Source organism: Triturus cristatus, chromosome 5_1 (genome assembly GCF_964204655.1).
Source record: "Triturus cristatus chromosome 5_1, aTriCri1.1, whole genome shotgun sequence".
Lineage (NCBI taxonomy): Eukaryota > Metazoa > Chordata > Amphibia > Caudata > Salamandridae > Triturus > Triturus cristatus.
Window position 1 is genome coordinate 867,560,161 of NC_140587.1, and position 21,174 is coordinate 867,581,334.

Sequence of the window (21,174 nt, forward strand, 5' to 3'; positions counted from 1 at the left end):
ATTAGATAGTATAGGGGTAAAAGTTACTTTTCTAACTCCAGGGGGTGCAACAGTAGGGTAAGTGTTGGATAGTATAGGGGTAAAAATTACTATTCTAACTCCAGGGGGTGCAACAGTAGGGTAAGTGTTGGATAGTATAGGGGTAAAAATTGCTATTCTAACTCCAGGGGGTGCAACAGTGGGGTAAGTGTTGGATAGTATAGGGGTAAAAATTACTATTCTAACTCCAGGGGGTGCATCAGTAGGGTAAGTGTTGGATAGTATAGGGGTAAAAATTACTATTCTAACTCCAGGGGGTGCAACAGTAGGGTAAGTGTTGGATAGTATAGGGGTAAAAATTACTATTCTAACTCCAGGGGGTGCAACAGTAGGGTAAGTGTTGGATAGTATAGGGGTAAAAATTACTATTCTAACTCCAGGGGGTGCAACAGTAGGGTAAGTGTTGGATAGTATAGGGGTAAAAATTACTATTCTAACTCCAGGGGGTGCAACAGTAGGGTAAGTGTTGGATAGTATAGGGGTAAAAATTACTATTCTAACTCCAGGGGGTGCAACAGTAGGGTAAGTGTTGGATAGAATAGGGGTAAAAATTACTATTCTAACTCCAGGGGGTGCAACAGTAGGGTAAGTGTTGGATAGTATAGGGGTAAAAATTACTATTCTAACTCCAGGGGGTGCAACAGTAGGGTAAGTGTTGGATAGTGTAGTGTAATATTATGCGTTGTAATGGTATGCGTTGTAATGGTAGTATGCGTTGTAATGGAATGCGTTGTAAAGGTGGTTTTTAAAAATGCGTTGTAGTGGCATGCGTTGTAATGTCATGCGTTGTAATGGATTATGCGCTGTAAAAAATGCGTTGTAAAGGTAGTGCGTTGTAAAAGTTGCGTTGTAAAGGTTGTTCCCCATTGATTGCTGATGATGTCAATTGCCAAAACGTATACTATTATATCCTGGAATGTTCGTGGGATGGGGTCGGTCCACAAACGGCATAGGATAGCTACCCAACTCCACCGCCGTAGGGCCCAATTAGTATATATCCAAGAGATGCACCTACTACCAACGGAGACCTGCAAATTGCAGAAACGCTGGAGAGGCCAATTTTTTGTGACAGCGTATTTCGACTTCTCTAGAGGAGCCGAAATCTGGGTACAGACGGGAGTCCACTTCAGCCTCAATGAGAGTAGAATAGATGACCAAGGGAGATATGTATTGCTACGGGGGGCACTAGATGGTAAGCAAGTGGTATTCGGTTCCACTTATGCCCCAAATGTAGACCTGCAGGCTTTCCTATCACGGGTCACACAGGCCCTCTCAGACTGGTCTCGCTATCCATGGGTACTGGGTGGGGACTTTTATGCGGTCTTTGATGTGCATTTGGACCGATCCCATCCTCCCTTGCCAAACACTACTGCCACAGCACAGGCTGCTACTCTGACTGGATGGGTGCAGGGATGGAATCTTTCTGATATATGGAGGTCACAGCATGTAAATAGGCAGGAGTATTCCTTCTATTACCACCCACACAACCTACACACAAGATTAGATCACTTTCTCTGTACGCCTGAATTATTCTCGACAATAATGGCAAAACCATATCTGACCACAATCCCACAGAATTAACATTAAGCTGGGGCCGAATCCCCACACATATCCCCACGTGGCGGCTGCAGCCTTTCCACTTAGAGGATCTTGTGTTTCATTCTACATTAGCCATGACCATCGCCTTAAATTTTGAGGAAAATGAGGGCACAGCCTCGACAAGGTTCTTAGAGTGGGAGGCTTTTAAACTGACAGTACAGGGAGTTTCCATGGTGTCCTTAGTGGGAGTACGAAGAGAGGTGGTTAGAGACATAACAGCATTGGAGGACACTCTGCAGGTACTAGAGGTGGCTGCTCAAGCAGACGTGACGGAAGTTGAAAGGCTGCAAGAAGCTAGAATAAAATACGCTGAATTATTGGAGAGGTTACGTACAATTGATTTAAATGCTTATACACTGCGCACCCACGCTGAAGCAGATAGGGCCAGTACATTACTGGCGCGGCTAATTAAATGCAAAAAGAACTACTGATGGACAGAATGCAGAACAATGTCATACATTCACCCCAGTACAGAGCTCTGGGCCTAAATGCATTGTTTTTTTGCTCACCATGCCATTCCAGTTTGGACCCAGCCATATGCAGATCAGTCTTGACCCTGTGCCCAATCGGAACAGTCCAGCCTGAACTGCCAGGCCCTCCCTGGACTGGAAACAAGCATCCTAGGACCGGTTAATTGAACCCTAAGTCTCCTCCACACCCATTCTAGCAATATATGACTCCCAGCAAACACGGGTTACTTCCCAAGCTGACATTAATAGGACTTTTCAGGACCATTATGCCAAGCTTTATACAGCTACCCCCAGGATATGACTGTAGCAATTACGAATTTGAACGCTAAAGACTTGGCTGCCCCGCTTACCTTAGTAGAGATCCGTACCACCATAAAGGCATTGGCCCGCAATAAAACTCCGGGTTGCGATGGCCTACCCATTGCGATGGCCTACCCATTGAATTTTATTCAACATTTGCGTCGTCATTGACTCCCAAATTATTACAACTTTATACCACCTCTCTTGCAGACGGCGCATTGCATCCCACCACTAGAGAGGTAATAGGTCCATCTCTATTGAAACCTGACAAGGCCCCAACTGATCTTACTTCCTATAGACCTTAATCAATGCTCAACACCAAATACAAAATACTTAGTAAACTTTTAGCGTCTACTCCCCTTGCTTCCTAAATTGATACACTCGGACCAGTGTGGGTTCATACCCAAACTCAGCACCTCACTAAAAGTTCGCCATTTACATGCCCTGATGCATACAGCAGCTGACACAGTCCCACTAGCCGGCTGTTTGTCGCTAGATGAACGTCAAGCGTTTGACACTGAACTGGCCATATATGCTTGCAGTGTTGACAAAGTTTGGGCTACCCCGAGAATATTGCAATTGGGTGAAATTGCTCTACCCCGATCCCACAGCCCGGGCCAAGACCGGTGCAATCATTTCTCCTGCATATCATATTTATCGGGGTACTCGTCAAGCAAGCCCCTTGTAACCCCTAGTGTTTGTTTTAGCACTAGAACCCATAGCGCAATATTTGCGTCATGTCATGACTCCATATGGCATCCCCGCAGGTGCAATGATCCACTCTATATCCCTCTACGCCGATAATATGTTACTGTATTTTAAGGATCTGAACATGAATAAGCAACCCATTGCAGCGGTATTTTCACAGTTTAAGACCATTTCGGGCCTGTGCCATAATGCCTCAAAATCCGTGGCATATTCCTTTTACGATAATTACACCAGACCCTACTTACAGTTTGGCCACTTACAATTCAAAGTAGAACCCACGACTTTTAAGTACTTAGGAGTAAATCTTTACAGGACCAGTGTAGACACCATCGACGGAAGTGTAGTCAGAACTATTACCTCTCTTATATTATTTTGTAAGTCTCCCAGTTACCCTCCCGACTTGGATGTTCAAAACACTGGATACCCTATTATCATCCTTACTATAGGGGAAAGGGAGGCATAGGTTAGCCCTGGCCAAGATGCAACTTCCGAGTACTACGGGCGGTATGGGGGCACCTGAGTTTAGGGCATACTGCATTGTTGGACAATTGCAGTCTCAATTTGTTCGAAATCAATTATTCTCCTGAACGCTTACACCGCGGAACACTGCAGACATTGCTGAGCCCTGGGGCTGACAGAATGCGTAATCCCCCCTTTCTGCTGCATATTTCATTACACCATTGGAAGCAGGCACTGAAGTATGCGCACATGCCTACCCCATATGCTCCCAATATTCCTCTCTGCGGCCTACCTACCCAGTGTGGAATATTAACAAACGCTAGATTGCAGAGCTGTATACAGGAAGGGACGGAGACGGTTGGAGACTTCGTTTTAGACGGTAATTTGATGCCCCACGATGAATTTGTTCGTACTATGCAGTACCAGATACTATCTTACTCATACATGCGGCAATCACTTAATACATCCAGAAATACTGGTTGACGGATCAGAAAGAACCCCCTACGTTTTACCTACTACGAGCTGTTCACATAATGGGGCATAGGCGTCACCTGGTCAGATGGCTGTATCGAGGATTAAGGGAACATCTTAACAAGTCATTATTAACTCTTTGGCAGATGTGGGAGGGGGTGTTGGCAAGAAACTTAGAGGATAGGGAATGGAACATAGCCTTAGAACATCTTAGGCGGGTGTCCCGTAACTTTAGGCTAAAACAATCCAACTTTTCATATTACATAGAGCCTACCTCACTCCGCTGACACTACAGAGGATGTATCCCACTGCATCTGCTGATTGCCCTACATGTTCGCATCAATCGGCAGACTTTATCCACATGCTGTGGACGTGCCCTACACTTCGGAAATGTTGAGTCTTGCGTTACAAGGGGTCTATCTCAATTAACGGAGCGTTCTCCCTGGATCATTATAGAGGCTTGTCTACTGGGTCATTTTCCTATCCCAAAGAAGGCAACTTTACTGCGCCGCTTTGCAGGGTTGGTGCTGATGCGAGCTAAAAGACTAATTATGTAGCGCTGGAAATCCTGCATGGCACCACGTGAGGGCCAATGGACGGAGGAAGTCGTTAGATGGGCCGTGGCTGAAGGAGAGGCGCTTAAGCATGAAGTGTATAGGGGATTGAGGAAAAAGCCGATCTCCCTGGATTGGGCCCAGCTGTTGGAACAGTTTGAGGTAAGGGGTGAGGGGACGGAGAACCCCCAGAATATATAGTCTACAATAATAGACCACACAAACAGTACCTAATTCTTGGATGTACAGTAACACGAATATGCATGTTGGGCCCCTCTCTTCTCTCTCCCGTCCTCCTTTCACCCCCACCTCCCTCCCTGGTCCCCCTCCTCTCCTTCCCCCCATTGTTCTTTACTGCAGAAACAGAATGTTCGGCCCCACAGGCAACTCGCTTGGGGAAATTATTGCATAGTAGCAGCAAAGTTCTAAGTGAATTTTTTCTGGGGTGGGTTGTGTTGTGGGAGGGATAAGGGGAGGGTTGGATAGTTGGGTGGGTAAAGTTTATCAAGAGACAACAACATATATGATGTTCTGCAAAACGATGGGTAGACACTTCTGTAACTTAGTTGGGAGTAGGAATGTCACCATTGATTGCTTGATTAATAACTTGCTATGGTAATGTATAAATGCATAGATACTAGTTAAGTAAAATGTTCAAAAACGACATGCGGAAATGTATAATTTGCCTGTACAACTGCGAATTTTATAAAATATGTGTTAAAAAAAATTACACAAATGTATGCAGAAGCAGTATTATGTAGAATACAGTAAAACATGAGTTACTAGTAAAAAAACTATGTGCTTTGTAACAATTCCATGCACAGCAATTTGGGCAACTGTGTACTCCACTGTTCCATCAATAACAATTCTATACAAAGTAACACAACCATGTGCATTGTTAAATAAAGGTAAGTATAAGGTGACACAAGTAGGTGTTTGATATTGCTCATGCTGCGTACAATAACAAGTGTGTGCACTGTAAAAAATTACGTAGAGCAAAATTAAAGCCTCCTAATCATAGTGTGTCATGAGTTAAGTCCTTCAATCTAAGTGCTACAAGTGTAAGACAGATGTACATGCCGTTCTCCATTGGGACGGAACAAAACATTAACACTACAGGATCAGCCACAAGGGACAAAGGCAAGAAAGAATATTTAGGGAACCAACAACAGTCTACTTCCACTTTTCAGAAGGCTTACAGAACAAAACAAAAGTACATCACAAACCTATGAAAAAAGTCAAATACAGCTTTTATTTTAATCCAGTTGGTCTGATTGGTCCTAAACTTTAAATCATCATGATTTTTAGAATTCACAAAGTACCCGACAGTACCTACTAGAGTAAGTCAGTTGACAGCATGTTATCAGGATCTTTCATTTGGGACACCTGCGGCTATACCAGACAGTGCCCTAGGGGTACAATGGGTGTGTGCGCCCATGTTTTTGCACCTTTGGGGCGCTGCAGTTTTACAGAAGAAGCCACATATACTTGTGCGGCCCCATCTGTAATACTGATAGAGATTGTGCACATGTAACTTTAGCACTACCTTGAGAGAGCGTTCTCTCACTTACATGGGGGTGTAGACCCATGCACATGAGGGAATTACTTTGCCTCTGCACCCATGCTTTATTATGGGTGCAGAGGCAAAGAGGCCCCACAAAGAGATGATGCACTGTTCGTGCACTCCCTGAGAGCTAGGGGTGGTGTTCCACTGGCCTCTCCCATACATCCCACTGCAGACAGGTGCTCACTCACTTAAAGTACAGGTGGCTACCAACTGCACTGTGAAGCACAAAGCGGCTTGGAAGCAGCCCGTCGGTATTTCACTGAATACGCTGCCCACACAGCAGGCACAAGTTCTCGGCTACACTGAAGCAGCACATTCATGATAATAGGAAGCACTAACTCAATCTGCACCTTTTTAAAAGGGGCAACATGGCATAAACTGGCACAGTGTGCCCAATGTAGAATACATGCCCACGTCTCTTAATAAAAGGCATGTTGTATAATCAATTATTTAGGCTGTTGCATACTGAATAAAGAACATGGGGACTGCATCCTCTAAAGCTGCTGCTAATGCCCCAGTGTCACTATTATCATTCTCTTAATGCAATACAATATACATACCTTGCTTACTGCAGAAGAAATTGGGATCCCTGTGAAAGTTAAGCCTGGTCCTCAAGCAGATGCACAACTGATGGAGGCAAGAAACAGCATTCAGAGCCAAGTAATGTTTTCCATCTCTTCCAAAAGCCAGCTTCAGCAGTGAGAGAAGACTCTGTAACAGAAGCAAAAATGATTTCAAGCTGTGTGATTTTAAGGCAATTTTGTATCACCCCACACTGATGTGTTGTATTCCTTGAAAGGCACAACATCGTCCTGAAGTCAACAAAGATTTGAGGCAACAGTCTAAACTCAAATCTGCTTTGCCGCATGGGTTACCATTAGGTAAAGAATATGAAGTGTTGTATGCAAAAGAAGCCTTGACAAGCAGGTAAATTAAGTTTATAACAAAAAGTACCTATGGTACTCTTAAATCTACAGCCCTACGCATGCAGATTCTGATTACTGGGTGGCACCTTTGTCACGTGGCCCATATGGGCAATGTTGTCTCCCCTAAGTTAGCGTGAGCACGTTGCTCCCTGTCTGCTGCTTTGCTCACATTACAACACAGATTTGTTTTGCTTGTGCTTGAAACTTTCGCATAGAACATGCTGTTGTTTACACACTTTGCTTGTTTCTGGGATTTAGTCTGAACATTGTGAACAAGGTCAAACAGCAATGTCCCTTGTTATGGTCAGGGCCTCACACCTAGACAAAACATGCAGATGCAGCTGTTATTTGGGAACTCGTACTCTGGTCTTATGGGGGTACACAGATAGGTAACACACACTTGGAGAGGGACCTTTCCAGGGAGAAGAACATAACAGCACCTTTGATGTAGATCTACCATCTATAGACTGAGGTATGGGATCTGCTGATAACATCCAGCAATCTTCTTATATATAATCATTTTGCTTCTATACAAGGGGAGAGATGTTATGCTATTCTGTCATTTATCATGACAGCTCCTTTTATGATTTACGGACTACTTGCTATGCTGACCATATTTGTGTTAAGCACGTATACTGCATACTAAAGCACGTCAGTTAAAATAAACATTTTAAACTTTTTCGTGTCTCTGTCAGATCTTATTGTGGATGAGTACAAGAGTGTGAGCGAAAGGGTGTGTCTTGCAATGCCGACTCCTGAGAGAGTCGGGAGTGTTGTGCTCTGGGGTGTCTAATCACTTGCTCCTCTGCGAGTGAATAGGATGTCAAGTGAGGCGCTATAGCTAGTCGGTCCCGGGCTCATGGGTGCTAAGGTCGTAGGATAACTCAGTTCCTGTCTACTAATGTCCCATAATCCCAAGCATAGTTCTGTGATTTCACAGAATCCTTGAAACACTGGAAGCAGGTGTGCCAGTGGATCTCCATTAAATAAAAGTTACTTAATTAAGTAATTCCTGTACTATCACAGCTCCCTGTGAAATTGAGATATTCAGTCCTCTGTAGAAACACAAGAAACTGAGATGTACAAACAAGTGGTGTTTATTCAAGAAGTACAGCAAGAGGACCCCAGCCACAGCTGTCGTCCAGGACACTCTGTCACACACTCCACGCAGGGAGCTTAGCTTAGAACCTTTAGCGCTGTGACATTCTAGAGCACGTCATGGGGTACAAACCATTATCAAACAAGGGAGAGGGGGTGAGGGGAATGAACAGCATTCCCCTAAAGCGGAGAATACCACACTCCCCTTCTTCCAGACACTCTGCTCTTAGTATGTGAAGTCCAGAGCACATTTGTATAGCATCAAGAAGAGTCAGTGGGGGAGGAGGAGCCTAGCGCGCAACCAAGATGGCCGCGTAGGTGCGAGGCTCCCGAGGACCACCACGACCTCCTGAATTAATCCTGGCTATATCCTGTCCTTGTTGAGGGGACTGCATCGGTGAACCCGAGCTGAGGCGCCATCCGTTTTTCCTTTTCGAATCGGACCCCGGACACCGGTGGGAGCACCGATTGAAGGTTGCGGCCTTCTCCGCGCTGGCCCCCCGGATTGGAGTAGTGGGGCGATCCGGGGACAAAGCGAACAACAGCGGCGGGCAGGGCTGGGCGACTCGCGTATCCCGTGCTTTCACTTTCGCTTTTGCGCTCTCCTTGCCCTCAAGCGAGGTAGGGTTGCGGAGCGGGGTGCGCTGGTGTGGCCTTGTCCAGGTGTCCGGCTGACCCGCCGGCCGTGAGTCGTCCAGCGGCCCAGTGGTCGCCCTCCCCCCCCCCGGAACCCGTGAACTGGTTTACCGGCCCTTTCGAGGAGATTGGCACGACGGTGGGAGAGCAGGCATGTCCACCAAACAAGATGGCGACCGGGCGAAGGTGAAGACGACCCGCCGCGGCCCGGCGCCTCAATCCAACAGTATGGACCGCTACACCCTCCAGAAGGGATCTCCGGAGACATCGCGCACATCCCCGGCGGGCCCGACGGAGGCATCTGCTCAACCGGTGGATCTGACCCTCCGGGACGTCATGGGCGCCATCGCAGAGATGAAGGCCTCGGTGGACCAGCGCTTCGACACCTTAGCGCAAAAGATAGACTCGGTCCTGGTGGATGTTAGCCTTGTGAGGGCTGACTTGTCCAAAACCAACGACCGGGTCGATTCCCTGGCCCACACCACAACGAGCCTCACGACGGACGTGGTGGCCCTCCAAAAGGAGGTGCGCCGGCTTGGCCAGGTGAGCGCCCTGATGGACCGGCGACTGGAGGATTCCGAGGGTCGGGCCCGGAGGAATAACGTTCGCATTGTGGGAGTGCCGGAGGGACGAGAGGCGGAGGCGGCAGATCTTTTTGTGGAAGAATTGATCCTTACCCATCTTCAGCCCCGGGGGCTGAGTAAGCTTTTTGCGGTGGAACGTGCTCACCGGGTCCCTGGGGGCAGACCTAAGGCCGGTGCCCCGCCGCGGCCTCTCATTGCCCGGATTTTTAATTTTCGGGAGAGACGCTATCCTGCAGACCTCCAGGCAACAGGGACCGGTCAAGCTTGATAACATGGATGTGCATTTCTACCCAGACTTTACTCCGGCGGTCCAAAAACTGAGATTGAGTTTTCTCGGAGTTAAACGTCGCCTACGGGACCTGAACCTTAAGTACTCAATGCTTTTTCCAGCTAAGCTAAGGGTGGAGGTGGATGGGCGCACGCACTTTTTTGACCGACCCGAGGCGGCTGGGGACTGGTTGGACACTCTGCCTGGAGATCGGGGCCGGGGGGGGGGGGGGTGCGGTTGGCGGGGAGGGTCCGCCGGATCAGAACTGAGGGGTGAAGAATAGGCCTTGCTCTGGACAACATTCCTTTACCATTTACTGATCGTTTATGTTCCCCTCCGATGGAGGTCGTGTGGGGTCTGTTGGGGGCTTCCCTCCTCCTCTGGGGGACTAGTTAGTTTTTCATCTATGGGGCGACAGGCACACTGCACTTTGGGGGGGCTGTCTGGGCTCATGCAGGGGTGCAGGGAGGGGGGAGTTCTGTTGGGATGGGGGGGTGGGTGGGTGTGTCGTTTGTTTGCACCGCAAGGCAAGCCCTTTACTGTATTGTTGCTCTCGAGATGCTCTGTGGGGGACGACTGATTGCTTCTACGTATGATGGGGGGTAGGGATTTAACTGTGTTGTCATGGAATGTTAACGGCCTGGGGGACAGGATTAAGCGTGGTGTGGTCCTGCAGTACCTGAAACGTATCTCACCAGATGTTATCTTCCTGCAGGAGACACACCTTATAGGTAACTCCTTTCATGCCATGAATCGGCGAGGCTATCGTTTGGTGGCCCACTCGGGCTTCACCTCGGGCTCGCGGGGGGTGGGTATCATGATTAAGAACTCGCTCCCGTTGGAGATTGATGAGGTGCGCCATGATGAGAGGGGACGCTACACGGTTCTGGTGGGTAGAATGGAGGGTAGAGTGTTTGTTTTTATATCAGTGTACGTCCCGCCTGGGTTACAATCTACTACATTTGCGGATTTGGGGCGCCTCCTCCTAGACCTCCCGGGTGGCCTGCTGGTGGTTGGGGGGGACTTTAATGCGGTAGTTTCTGGGTCTCTGGATCGCCATCCCCCTAGGGACCTCCCCCGGGCACAGGCCTGGCTGTCCGGCCTTTTAGATACTCTGGGCCTGGTGGATTGCTGGCGACTAAAGCATCCCGCGCAGCGGCAATACACCTTCCACTCGGGTGCCCATGGTAGCCTCTCGCGGCTTGATTACATCCTTGTCCCGGCGGCCTATGCTGGGAGGGTGGGAGAGGTGTGCCATCTGGCGCGGGGCATTTCAGATCACTCCCCAGTACTGTCACATTTCGATGTCTTCCCTAGGGGGGGGGGGCAGGGTGGCTCCAATCAATGCTTGGTACTTGCGTGACCCCACTATTCGTGCCGCCTTGATCAAATCCTTACAGCGATACTTTGATGAGAATGTGGGGTCTGTCCCTTCGGCCATCTCCCTGTGGGAGGCTTTTAAGGTAGTTCTCAGAGGGGAGGCCCTCTCCTTTATCTCCCAGGCCCGGAGGCGCGAGCGGGAGGAGGTAACCCGGGTGGAGGCCGAAATTGCGGAACTAGAGGGTGACCTGGGGAGCGGGGTAACCGACGCCAAGTTGCATGTTCTGCACCTCAAGCAGGCGGCCTATAGGGCCCTCGTCACGGAGGCGGCCAGGGGCCTCAGTAGAGAGCAACAGGGGCGACTGTATGATGTGGGTGATAAGGCTGGTAAATTGATTGCGTGGTTGGACAAGAGGGAGAGAGCGAGTCGTGTGGTTCCTTTGATTGAGGGGATGGATGGTGTGCCTGTCACCGAGCCGGAAGCCATTGTCTCCTGCTTCGCGGATTACTTCCGCGAGGTGTACTCCCCGGTTTCTCCCTGCTCGGAGGAAGATTCCCATGCCCTGCTTCGGGACATCGCGCTGCCCTCCCTTACGGTGGAGGACAGGGATTTGCTGGACGCTCCTCCCACCTCGGACGAAATTGCCCTGGCTATTCGCTCGGTCGCATCCGGCAAGGCCATGGGCCCCAATGGTATCCCCATCGAGCTCTACAAGCTACGACCGGATGTACTGGCGCCCCACCTGCGCGCCATGTTCCTGGCGGCCCGCTCGCAGGGTTCCCTCCCGCCGGACCAGCGTCTGGCCACAATCGTGGTGATCCACAAGGAGGGGAGACCCCGTGAGCGGGTTACATCCTATAGGCCTATCTCGCTCTTGAACGCGGAGCCCAAAATCCTCGCCAAAGTACTGGCCAACCGGCTGGTTGGCGTGGTGGGCGATTTGGTCCACCAAGACCAATCTGGCTTTATACCCCATCGCAACACGGCTCTTAATCTGCGACGCTTGCATGGGGTGCTCGCGCGTGTCCCGTTTGTGCGGGAGCCGGCCATCTTGGCGTCCTTAGACGCCACCATGGCGTTTGACACGCTTGAATGGCCATACATCTGGGCGATGCTGGCGAAATTTGGATTTGGACCGGGATTCATTAGCTGGGTCAAATTGTTGTATTCGGGCCCATTGGCGCAGGTGGTAGTGAATGGGCGAGTCTCGGCCCCCTTCGCGCTGGGGCGGGGCACGCGTCAGGGTTGCCCCTTGTCACCGCTCCTGTTTGCATTGGCCTTGGAGCCCTTGGCGGAGTGGCTGCGGTGGCACCCCTCCATCCGTGGTCTCCGCTGGACCCCCGAGCATGAGGACCGCGTGTCCCTCTACGCCGATGATATCCTTTTGTATCTCGCCTCCCCGCGTAACTCGCTGATTGTCCTGGTTGATGTTTTGCGCTCCTTCGGTCGTAACTCAGGCCTTGTCATCAACTGGGCGAAATCCTGCGTGTATGTGCTCTCCGGGGAGGCTCCGGCCCTACCACGGGACTGCCCGATCCAGATTGCCTCCCAGGGGTTCCGGTACCTGGGTATATATATTACTCTAGACCCGGAGGTCCGCTACGAGCGGAACTTGCTGCCCCCCCTCCAGCGCTTGCGGGAGGACGTTGCGCGCTGGCGGCGTCTTCCGCTTTCGCCGCTTGGCCGAGCGGCCTTGTTTAAGATGATGTCCTTGCCGCGCTTTCTGTATGCGCTTCAGAATACTATGGACTTGGTTCCGGCGCGCTACTTCCGTGAGGTGGAGAGCCTGCAGCGGCGCCTGTTCTGGGACGGGAGGCCGCGTATTGCTCTGGCTAAATTGACGCTCCCGTGGTACGATGGGGGGGTTGCCCTCCCGGACATTAAACGGTATTACTGGGCCTCCCAGCTAGCTGCAATTAATCATGGCCTTTACGGGCCCGCCCTGAACCCGGCATTTGAAATGGACAAGATGCTCTTGCCCGGTGGCGACTACAATCGAGCGCTCTACTCTGGCGCGCCCGACTCCCGTCTGACGGGACCGACGCGTGTCATGGTGCGTGTCTGGCACGCGGCTAATGCAGCGATGGGGTGGAAGGACCGTTTGACCCGGGCGACACCGCTATATGCGTCTGAGAGGTTGGGCTCCCTGTGGACATCGAAGGGCTTCGAGAAGTGGGACACGATCGGAATCAGCACAGTGGGAGATCTCTGGACGAGGGGGGGATTCAAAACTTTTGAGACGCTGCAGACGGAGTTTCAGCTGCAAGGCAGTGAGTACTTTCGGTGCTTACAAGTCCGCCATGCGCTGGGCTCCGTCTTCCCGGATGTCGCGTCCATTCCGGAGTCCTCCCCCCTGGAGGACCGAGTGCTGGATGGCCATGTCCCAGACAGCACGATCTCCCTTATATATAAAAAGCTGATCAACGACAGATCGTGCCTGCTGACTAGTCTCCGCGAGGCCTGGGTTGCCGACGGGTTGGAACTGGACGACGAGGACTGGATCTCCGCGGTGGCCTCTCCGAAGGAGGTGGCCATCCCGGCTCGCCTTCGCTTCGTCCAGCTTAAGATCCTCCACCGGGTTTACGTGACGGGGCCAAGGCTTCTACGTATGGGCTTTGCTGGTGACGGATTGTGTAAGCGTGGCTGTGGTGCTTTGGCAACTTTCATGCATATTCTGTGGGAGTGCCCAAAGGTGGAGCGATTCTGGCGTGGTGTGCATGAGGTCCTGCGTGTGGTTATGCGTGTCGCGCTGTTGCCTGAAGCGAGGAGATGCTTGCTGAATGTGTGGGAACCAAATGACTATTCGGTCCCGCAGAAGCGGTGGGTGACTCTGGGATACATGATAGCTAAGCGTGACATTGCTCAATTGTGGGGATCCCAGAGGCCCCCGGCGGTGTTGGCCTGGAAAGAACATATGGATTGGTGTATGTTTCGTGAAAAGGTAGTGTATGTGGCGAGGGGTAAGCCTGGGGCGTGGGTGAAAATCTGGGGCCCCTGGAACGCCTATCGCGGGGGTATTTGTGAGCCGCCACTGCTACCGGCCGCCTCACCAGCCCCGTCCCCCTAGCCGACCCCCTCCCCCAGCCGCGGGCATGTGGTTCCCCTGTCCCTGATCTATTCCCATTCCCCTCTTCAGAGTTTGGCTGCTGGTTGGGATCCCCCACTTAAGGAGCACGTGCCGTCACTTTGGATTGCGGGTTGCCTTGCGGGTGTGGTTTTTGTGTTGTTCTGTTTTGAAAAAAAGGAAACCGTATTGTGGGCTTGGAGTTATGTGGCCTGCGCTATTGATATCTCCTGATTTACCGATCTGCACCGCCAAGAGACTCTTACTGTAGGTATGTCATATGCTTCTGCCACTCTAGCGGCCGACCGGATGGTTGTAGGCCCATACCTGTAACCTTTTTTAACATGTAATAAACGGTTTCAAAAAAAAAAAAAAAAAAAAAAAAAAGAAGAGTCAGTGGTCATCCATGGAATTAGTTCCTTTTCTCATCATCCATATGCAAAAAACAGAAGGAAAGACAAATGGATTGTAGGCAGAAAGGGGTCTCTTAGAATAAGGAGTACAAAAGTCAGTGATGTGTAATTTTTCCCACAACTACATCACAGCATCTTTATTTCTAGCCCAAAGATTAACAAGGATGTAGAAAACTAGATTGGGCAGGTAGCAAAAACTTGTGTCTTAACAGGCCTATCTAACAGTGTTTCGTGCCGGAGCTTAATTTGTAAAAAAGGTAAGTGTTATGGCCTTCTCAAGAAGCCAATGCAGCTTGGATCCCCCACTGCCCCAGCCCACTCTGCAAATGCCAGTACCAGCGTAGTTGCTGACCATCATACTCGCACAAGCAGGGGCGGCTTCTCCGCTAAGGCGGAGGAGCATCGCCCCACTGCTCTTAGAGCAGTAGAAAAGGGAAAAATAAAATGATAACGTTATTATCATTTTATTTTTCCTTGCTGCTGGGCTGGGTTAGGGCGGGGCTGGTGGCACAAGGAGGAAGAGTGGTTGCACACTAAGGGCCTCATGTAGGAAGCCAAATACCGGTCGGTAACGGCCGATTTTCGGTAATAATACCGTTACCGACCGGTATTTTGGCCATTGGTATGTAGGGGGACATATTTTGCTTTCGGAATTTACCGAATCGGTAAAATTACCGATTCGGTAATAATACCGAATCGGTAATGTTACCGAATCGGTAACTTTTCCGAATCGGTAATTTTACCGATTCGGTAAATTCCGAAAGCAAAATCGAGATGTAGGGGGAGTGTGTGTGTGTGTGTGTGTTTATGAGTCGGTATTTACCACCAACTTATAGTTGGTGGTAAATAATGAATGTATGTGTAAATGCATTTTTACGCGCGTGGCAGTGTGCAATGTGGCATACATACATGCCCTTAGGGCATGTATGTGTGCCACATGTGCTCACATGGCCGAAACAGGGGTGCAACAGGGTGTCAATGTGACACCCTGCCACCCTTGTATGTGTTCCCCCCATTACCGAATCGGTATTTACCGATTCGGTAATGAGGCATACCTTCCCATCAATGGGAAGGTATGCCTCATTACCGAATCGGTAAATACCGATTCGGTAATCACCGACTAGTAACGAATCGGTAATAATTACCGACTCATTACCTACATACGAGTTACCACTTCTTAAATACCGAGTCGGTACGGCTCGGTATTTAAGAAGTGGTAACTGGTACGCTACCTACATGAGGCCCTAAGTGTGCATGACTACTTGCCGGACATCTTTTTTTTTTTTTTTATATTTTGTGTGTCCCCCCCTCCCCGTTCCTTGCCAGGCGCCACTGACACACACACACACACAATTCATTCTGTTTGCATGTGTGCAGGCATGTGTCAGAGCATATGTGTGTTTCTGTACTTGTGTCTGAGCATGTGCGTGCTTGTATGAGTATGTTTTTCAGAGCCAGTGTATCACAGTGAGCGTGTGTGTGCGTATGTGTCATTCTTTCCGAGCGCATTTGTGTGTGTCCTTGTGTCAGAGCATGTCTGTCCTTTTGTCAGAGCATGGGCGTGTGTGTGCGTGTGTCAGAGCAAATGTTCCAGAGCATGTGCGCTTGTGCCCGAGCGTGTGTCACAGAATGTGTGTCACAGCGCATGCATATTTCATACTCTCCGTAGCTGCCTGGTGACAGTGCTTACAAACTGTTATTGCTTTATTCGTTTGGTAGGTAAAAGGGTTGAACAATGCTTTTTATGCCCCACTACTTCTAAACGTCACCAGCCACCACAGCATGCATGTGTGAGAATTCAGACTATTCCAGACCACCCAAAGCTATAAGAATGGCCTGGATAGCAGGTATTATTTATTTTTGTGCTCACCTCAAAATTAGACAAACAAAACCACCATGTGTTGGACTGTTATAAATGTTTGTGTTGAGAATTAAGTGCCAGTACCGAACAAGCAAACACTCACTCAATTAAGCAAAATTCTTGCCAAGGAGTGATAAAACAACTTATCGTTAACAACAGAAGTGGCAGATAATTACAAAATGTATGCAGAAAATGGTGAGCATTCATACGATTCGCATGTTCACTCTACACAATTAAGGATTGCTTATGTGGTGTTTCAATTCCACTAGTTTTTTCCGAAGGACCGTCAAATGTATGTAATCCTCCCTTTATGATATGCAAAGTGGCACAGACTTCCTTTTGGACGTAAAAGGCCTAACCCACTTTGTTTCTGATGAATATGCCTCGTGAACCCAAAAGACAACTTTGACAGAGTACTATAAAGGCATTTTGGTGTCACTCTGGTCAAGTATTTGAAAGACTGATAATACTTCAGACTGCTTAAGTCATTCCATGGTTGGGAAGGATTATCAACCAAGTAAAAATCAATTATCCAAAATACTTTGTTAAAAGGGGTAACGCACCTTTTGCTTCTGTTGAAGAGGCTGCATCCCAAAGATATATTTCCTCTGTAGAGACAAAGGGCCTTATTTTAGGCTGATACTGAACATCTACCAAAATGTGGTGGATGTCCCGTTACATATGAAGAGTGAATCAATGTTCATGGCACTCTACTTGCAGCAGACGGGACATCTGAACCTGTTTGACAGATGCCCTGCTCTGCCAAACTCCCAAAGTTTGCACATGGAAAGGAAAGCTGTGCCAACCTTTCTTTGCTAGGCTTTCTTTGATCTGCTTTGTGATTCTCTCCACCCACCTCACAGAAATCAACAATCTGCAAAGCAAGTGGAGATGCTCCATTTTTTCCTCTCATCCTCTATTGTGATGTAGTCATGAAATGTGCATGAGGCTCTTTTTCAAACCTTTTCCTGTCACAAAATGGAGAGGTCAGGGTGACTCTGAAGAAAACGTACTGACAAATGCAAAATCCTTCACAAAAATGACAGTTTGATTGAAGCAACACCAAAAGATTTTGAGTTGTGTAAAGTTGTATTAAAGCTGACACAAGCTCATTCAAATAAGGACAAATTGGCAGAGGTCGATTTTGAGGGATCTAGACTATAGAGCGAGAAAATTAACTGTGAAGTGCTACCTACTCTGGCACACTGGTCAACCAGGGGACGCAAAGGAGTATTGCAGTTTTCTACGTAAGATTGCTCACTTTCCTAAACATTTTCAGATTAATAAAGAAAAGGTTTTGAATGTGGTGCTGGAGGCTATGTGGCACCAATTGCCTGTATTAGGGTCGACAGGCAGGATTACCAAAAGGTATCAATATGGCAGAGGACAGACTAGGGATGCCCACTATCCTGCCCCTCCGATGGCTAATACCCTTCAGGTCTATACAATCAATGATGGATATGTTGCAGTGGTTCGGAGAGCTGTACTATGGCCAACAACCTGTATCTGAACGAAACTTTCCTCATGCTGGGGGAGGCACAGGAGCTGTTCCAGCTACATCATATGCTAAGGAGTCCCAAACGGTCCGTGACATCTAGACAGATTTTGCTGCTCCGCCAGTGGATTTGCAGATGTTCAAACTTCTATTGGACACTGGTTCAAGTCGAAGTTGTTATTCTGTATTTATAAGGGTCTCAAAGGTGATCGTCAGATTAACAGGACAGGGTTACAGTACAGGTGGGCTGGTGAAATTTACGAGACACTTACCGAGAGTGAATGGTGGAATGCCTTTGGTCAAGTCGGGGAGGTGGCTAGTAACTTGCAATTCAAGTTCACTAAATGTTATTATTTGCACCACACCTACTTGACCCCGCAACGATTGCATAGGATTAATGGGTCGCAATCTGCTGCTTGCCCTAGATGCGAGTCAGATCCGGCATCCTTCCTCCATATGACATGGGAGTGCTTTGTAAATGTAAATGTATGTAAATGTATTTGTACTTATATAGCGCACTTCTACCCAGGGGTCTCGTAGCGCTGTATTCATACCGCTGTGGAACCCTTCCTGGTTTTCCTGTGAGATGTCCACTCCTGGGCACCCCCAAGGTGAAGCCAGGCATCCTAGCGCTGTGGGGGCAGTTGTGGAGATTAAGCAAGCTATTGCCCAGAGTTGCACAGTGGGACCGATGATTAGAATAGGCACCGAGGCGAGAATTATCAGGTCTGGGGAAATTGAATCCAAGAGCCGCCGAGGCGGGAATTGAACCCTGGTCCCGGGCCAGACCTCTGCATCAGGGTCTGCCGCTCTAACCATTGAGCCACACTTCTCCTGCTTTAAATTGCAGAGTTATTGGGGAGGGTTCCTATTAGCTCTGCGAGAAATCACTAGGGTACATATGCAAGATTCAGTCAAGCACTGCCTGCTGGCAGTGCTACCGATCCCTAATAAAGGAGACCAAGATGAGACATAGGTTTGCACTCCTGAAGTTGGTGTTAGCCAAGAGGTGCGTTGCTATCCATTGGGTGCAGCCCGTATCACCAACTGTTAAGAAATGGATGGATGACATGCACGAAAGAGGGGTGACAGAGGGGAGAAGATTACAAGTGGTGCGCAAGGATGAACATTCTCAACAGGAACTGGAGCTCTGGGGGGATATGTTGGATGGTTTGATAGCGGTTGAGCAGGCAGTGGATGTGTACTCTGCAGCCTCCCAAGGTCCAGGGCCGTGGGCCCCTGGCGGGTGGGTGGGGATGTAGTAGATCGTGTGCGCTGAGTTGGGGAGTTTGTGTGTTCATTTGAGAACATCTGGATTGGGATGCTACCTTGACAGGGGGCACGGCGGCTACCGCCCCCCTCCTCTCCTCCTTTCTCTCTTTCTCCTCGCCCCCTCTGCCAACCCCTTGTCTTCTTTGTTTTCCTACTTCCCCCTTTGATGGTGTGGGTGGGTCTATTCTGTTGGAGAAACACTGTTATGGATGACTGCTGCTCAGTTTTACATGGGTTGTATTTTCCTATTTTGTACCTTTGGTTTTTAACAATGCATGTTATTTAGGATGTTGTGCAGCCTCTGCTGCCACTTCGCTGTTTTTGGGGTGGGGGCGGATCCTGTCCTAGCCTACTTTAATAACTCGTTGACCTGGGTGGGAATGGGATGCTTTTTTCAAATCGAATGTGGTGGAACGAGGGCTGTACTGAAGTTTATGGATGCCTTCACAAGGGGTACAGGTATTGCTTTATCCTACCATGTGTTATATTTGTTTGAAATAAAACCATGATTAAAAAAATGGAAGCCTTATGTCCTTCTTGCTTCATGCACTATATTTGGAATCCCTTGCCACAAGCAATAAGAGTGAATTAAAATAGTGAGGTTCAATATCAGACCTGATCAATAAAAACGTTTCCAGTTTTCAAACGATATTCTGGTTTCAATGTTGGACCTGAGTCAATCCCTGGATCTGCTGTTAAGAGAACTGCACAGCTTCTGTGCAGTCTGAGGCCTGGAAATGAACACACATAGGTGAGGGACCCTGGGATTCTACATAGTCCGGGACGAAAAGGAGTGACTCAGGGAGTATGTGCATCACTATAAGACACATCCAGCAATGACACTCCCAGTCCATTTTTTGGCTGGGCATCACAGTGATCAAAATAACCATACACCCAAGGATCCTGTTCCGCTTTCAAGCACTCTTGCTCAGTTCAGAGGGCGGACATCTCAAAAGCATCCAGCAAATCCAAAAACAATTAGTGAAAGGGATTTAGAAAGTCCTGAATTTTATTTGATGTGAGATACAAGCCATCAGGGGATCCCGAATGAAGCGCTACAGCATCAAGAGACTTAAGTGACGTACCTACTAGAGTGGTCCAAGACAAAAACAGAGAAGCACATGTGCCTCTTCCTCATTGGCTTGCATTCCACTCTGGGAGGTTCACTGGCTTGATGTCAAAGACAGGACAAGCAATATGTGGAAAGCCCAGGTTACACAGGCCACTTTGAAAGACTGGGACTGGGTGGCAGTGAGATTTAGACTGACTAGCTTCCAGTAACCGTATATGCTGCTGATGGATAGCTCAAGTTCAAAGTAGGAAGAAACAAAACTATTTTCTGCTTTGCTGGAGGCTCGAAATCTGAAATATGATCTCTACTGACACCATTAATCCCTCTGAGCAGGTGTAGGCTAATTTTGGTCAGGGCGCAACATATCCTCCAGTATAATACTGGATACTTTCACCACAGACTAAAAGGTGACAATCTGCTCGCTTACGAAACTTGAAAGATATAGCATGTAAAATATATCAACATCTCCTGGAGAAGGGCACACTACAGATCAACTCCTTTCAAACCGTATAGGATGGAGAGTTAGGGGTCACCATCCTAGCCAATACTTACAGGGGGAAATTGCATGCTGATGGCTGGAAGTCAGCATGGAAGATTCATTTGAGATGGCAGTGGACCCCTCAGAGCCTACACTCAGTTGACAACCAAAGATTAGATAAATGCTTGCGTGATTGCTGAAAGCAGAAACCATTTCACACATTCTGCGAGGCTGTGCTGGGCTATGAAACTACTGGGGAGAAATCTTTGAGGCTATTGGAACAATCATAGGGCTACAGCTCCTTAATATTCGATACAGTATTTTGCTGAGCTGGATGCCAGATGCAAAATGGAAGGTAGTCAAGGGAGTGCGCATATTCATCAATTTGCTCCTACCTACAGCTACATAAACACAGCTAGCCAAGGTTAGCCGAGCCTCAATCCACATGATCTTGATTAGTATAATTAACTATGGTATATACTAAGTATGTTAAACATCACCACTACTATTCAGAGAATA

At 48.7% G+C, this 21,174-nt stretch overlaps 1 protein-coding gene across 4 annotated transcripts in view; it reads right to left on the reverse strand.

Moving 5' to 3' along the window:
* RTTN (rotatin) overlaps positions 1 to 21,174 on the reverse strand; it is a 1,165,399-nt gene that overhangs the window by 1,046,553 nt on the left and 97,672 nt on the right. For all 4 annotated transcript variants that reach the window (XR_014961587.1, XM_085605903.1, XM_085605904.1 and 1 more), the window contains exon 8: positions 6,728 to 6,878. Coding sequence is in view for 3 of the 4 variants with exons in the window: in XM_085605903.1 (XP_085462029.1) it covers positions 6,728 to 6,878 (151 nt within the window). In the remaining variant the exon portion in view is untranslated. The remainder of the gene's footprint in view (positions 1 to 6,727; positions 6,879 to 21,174) is intronic.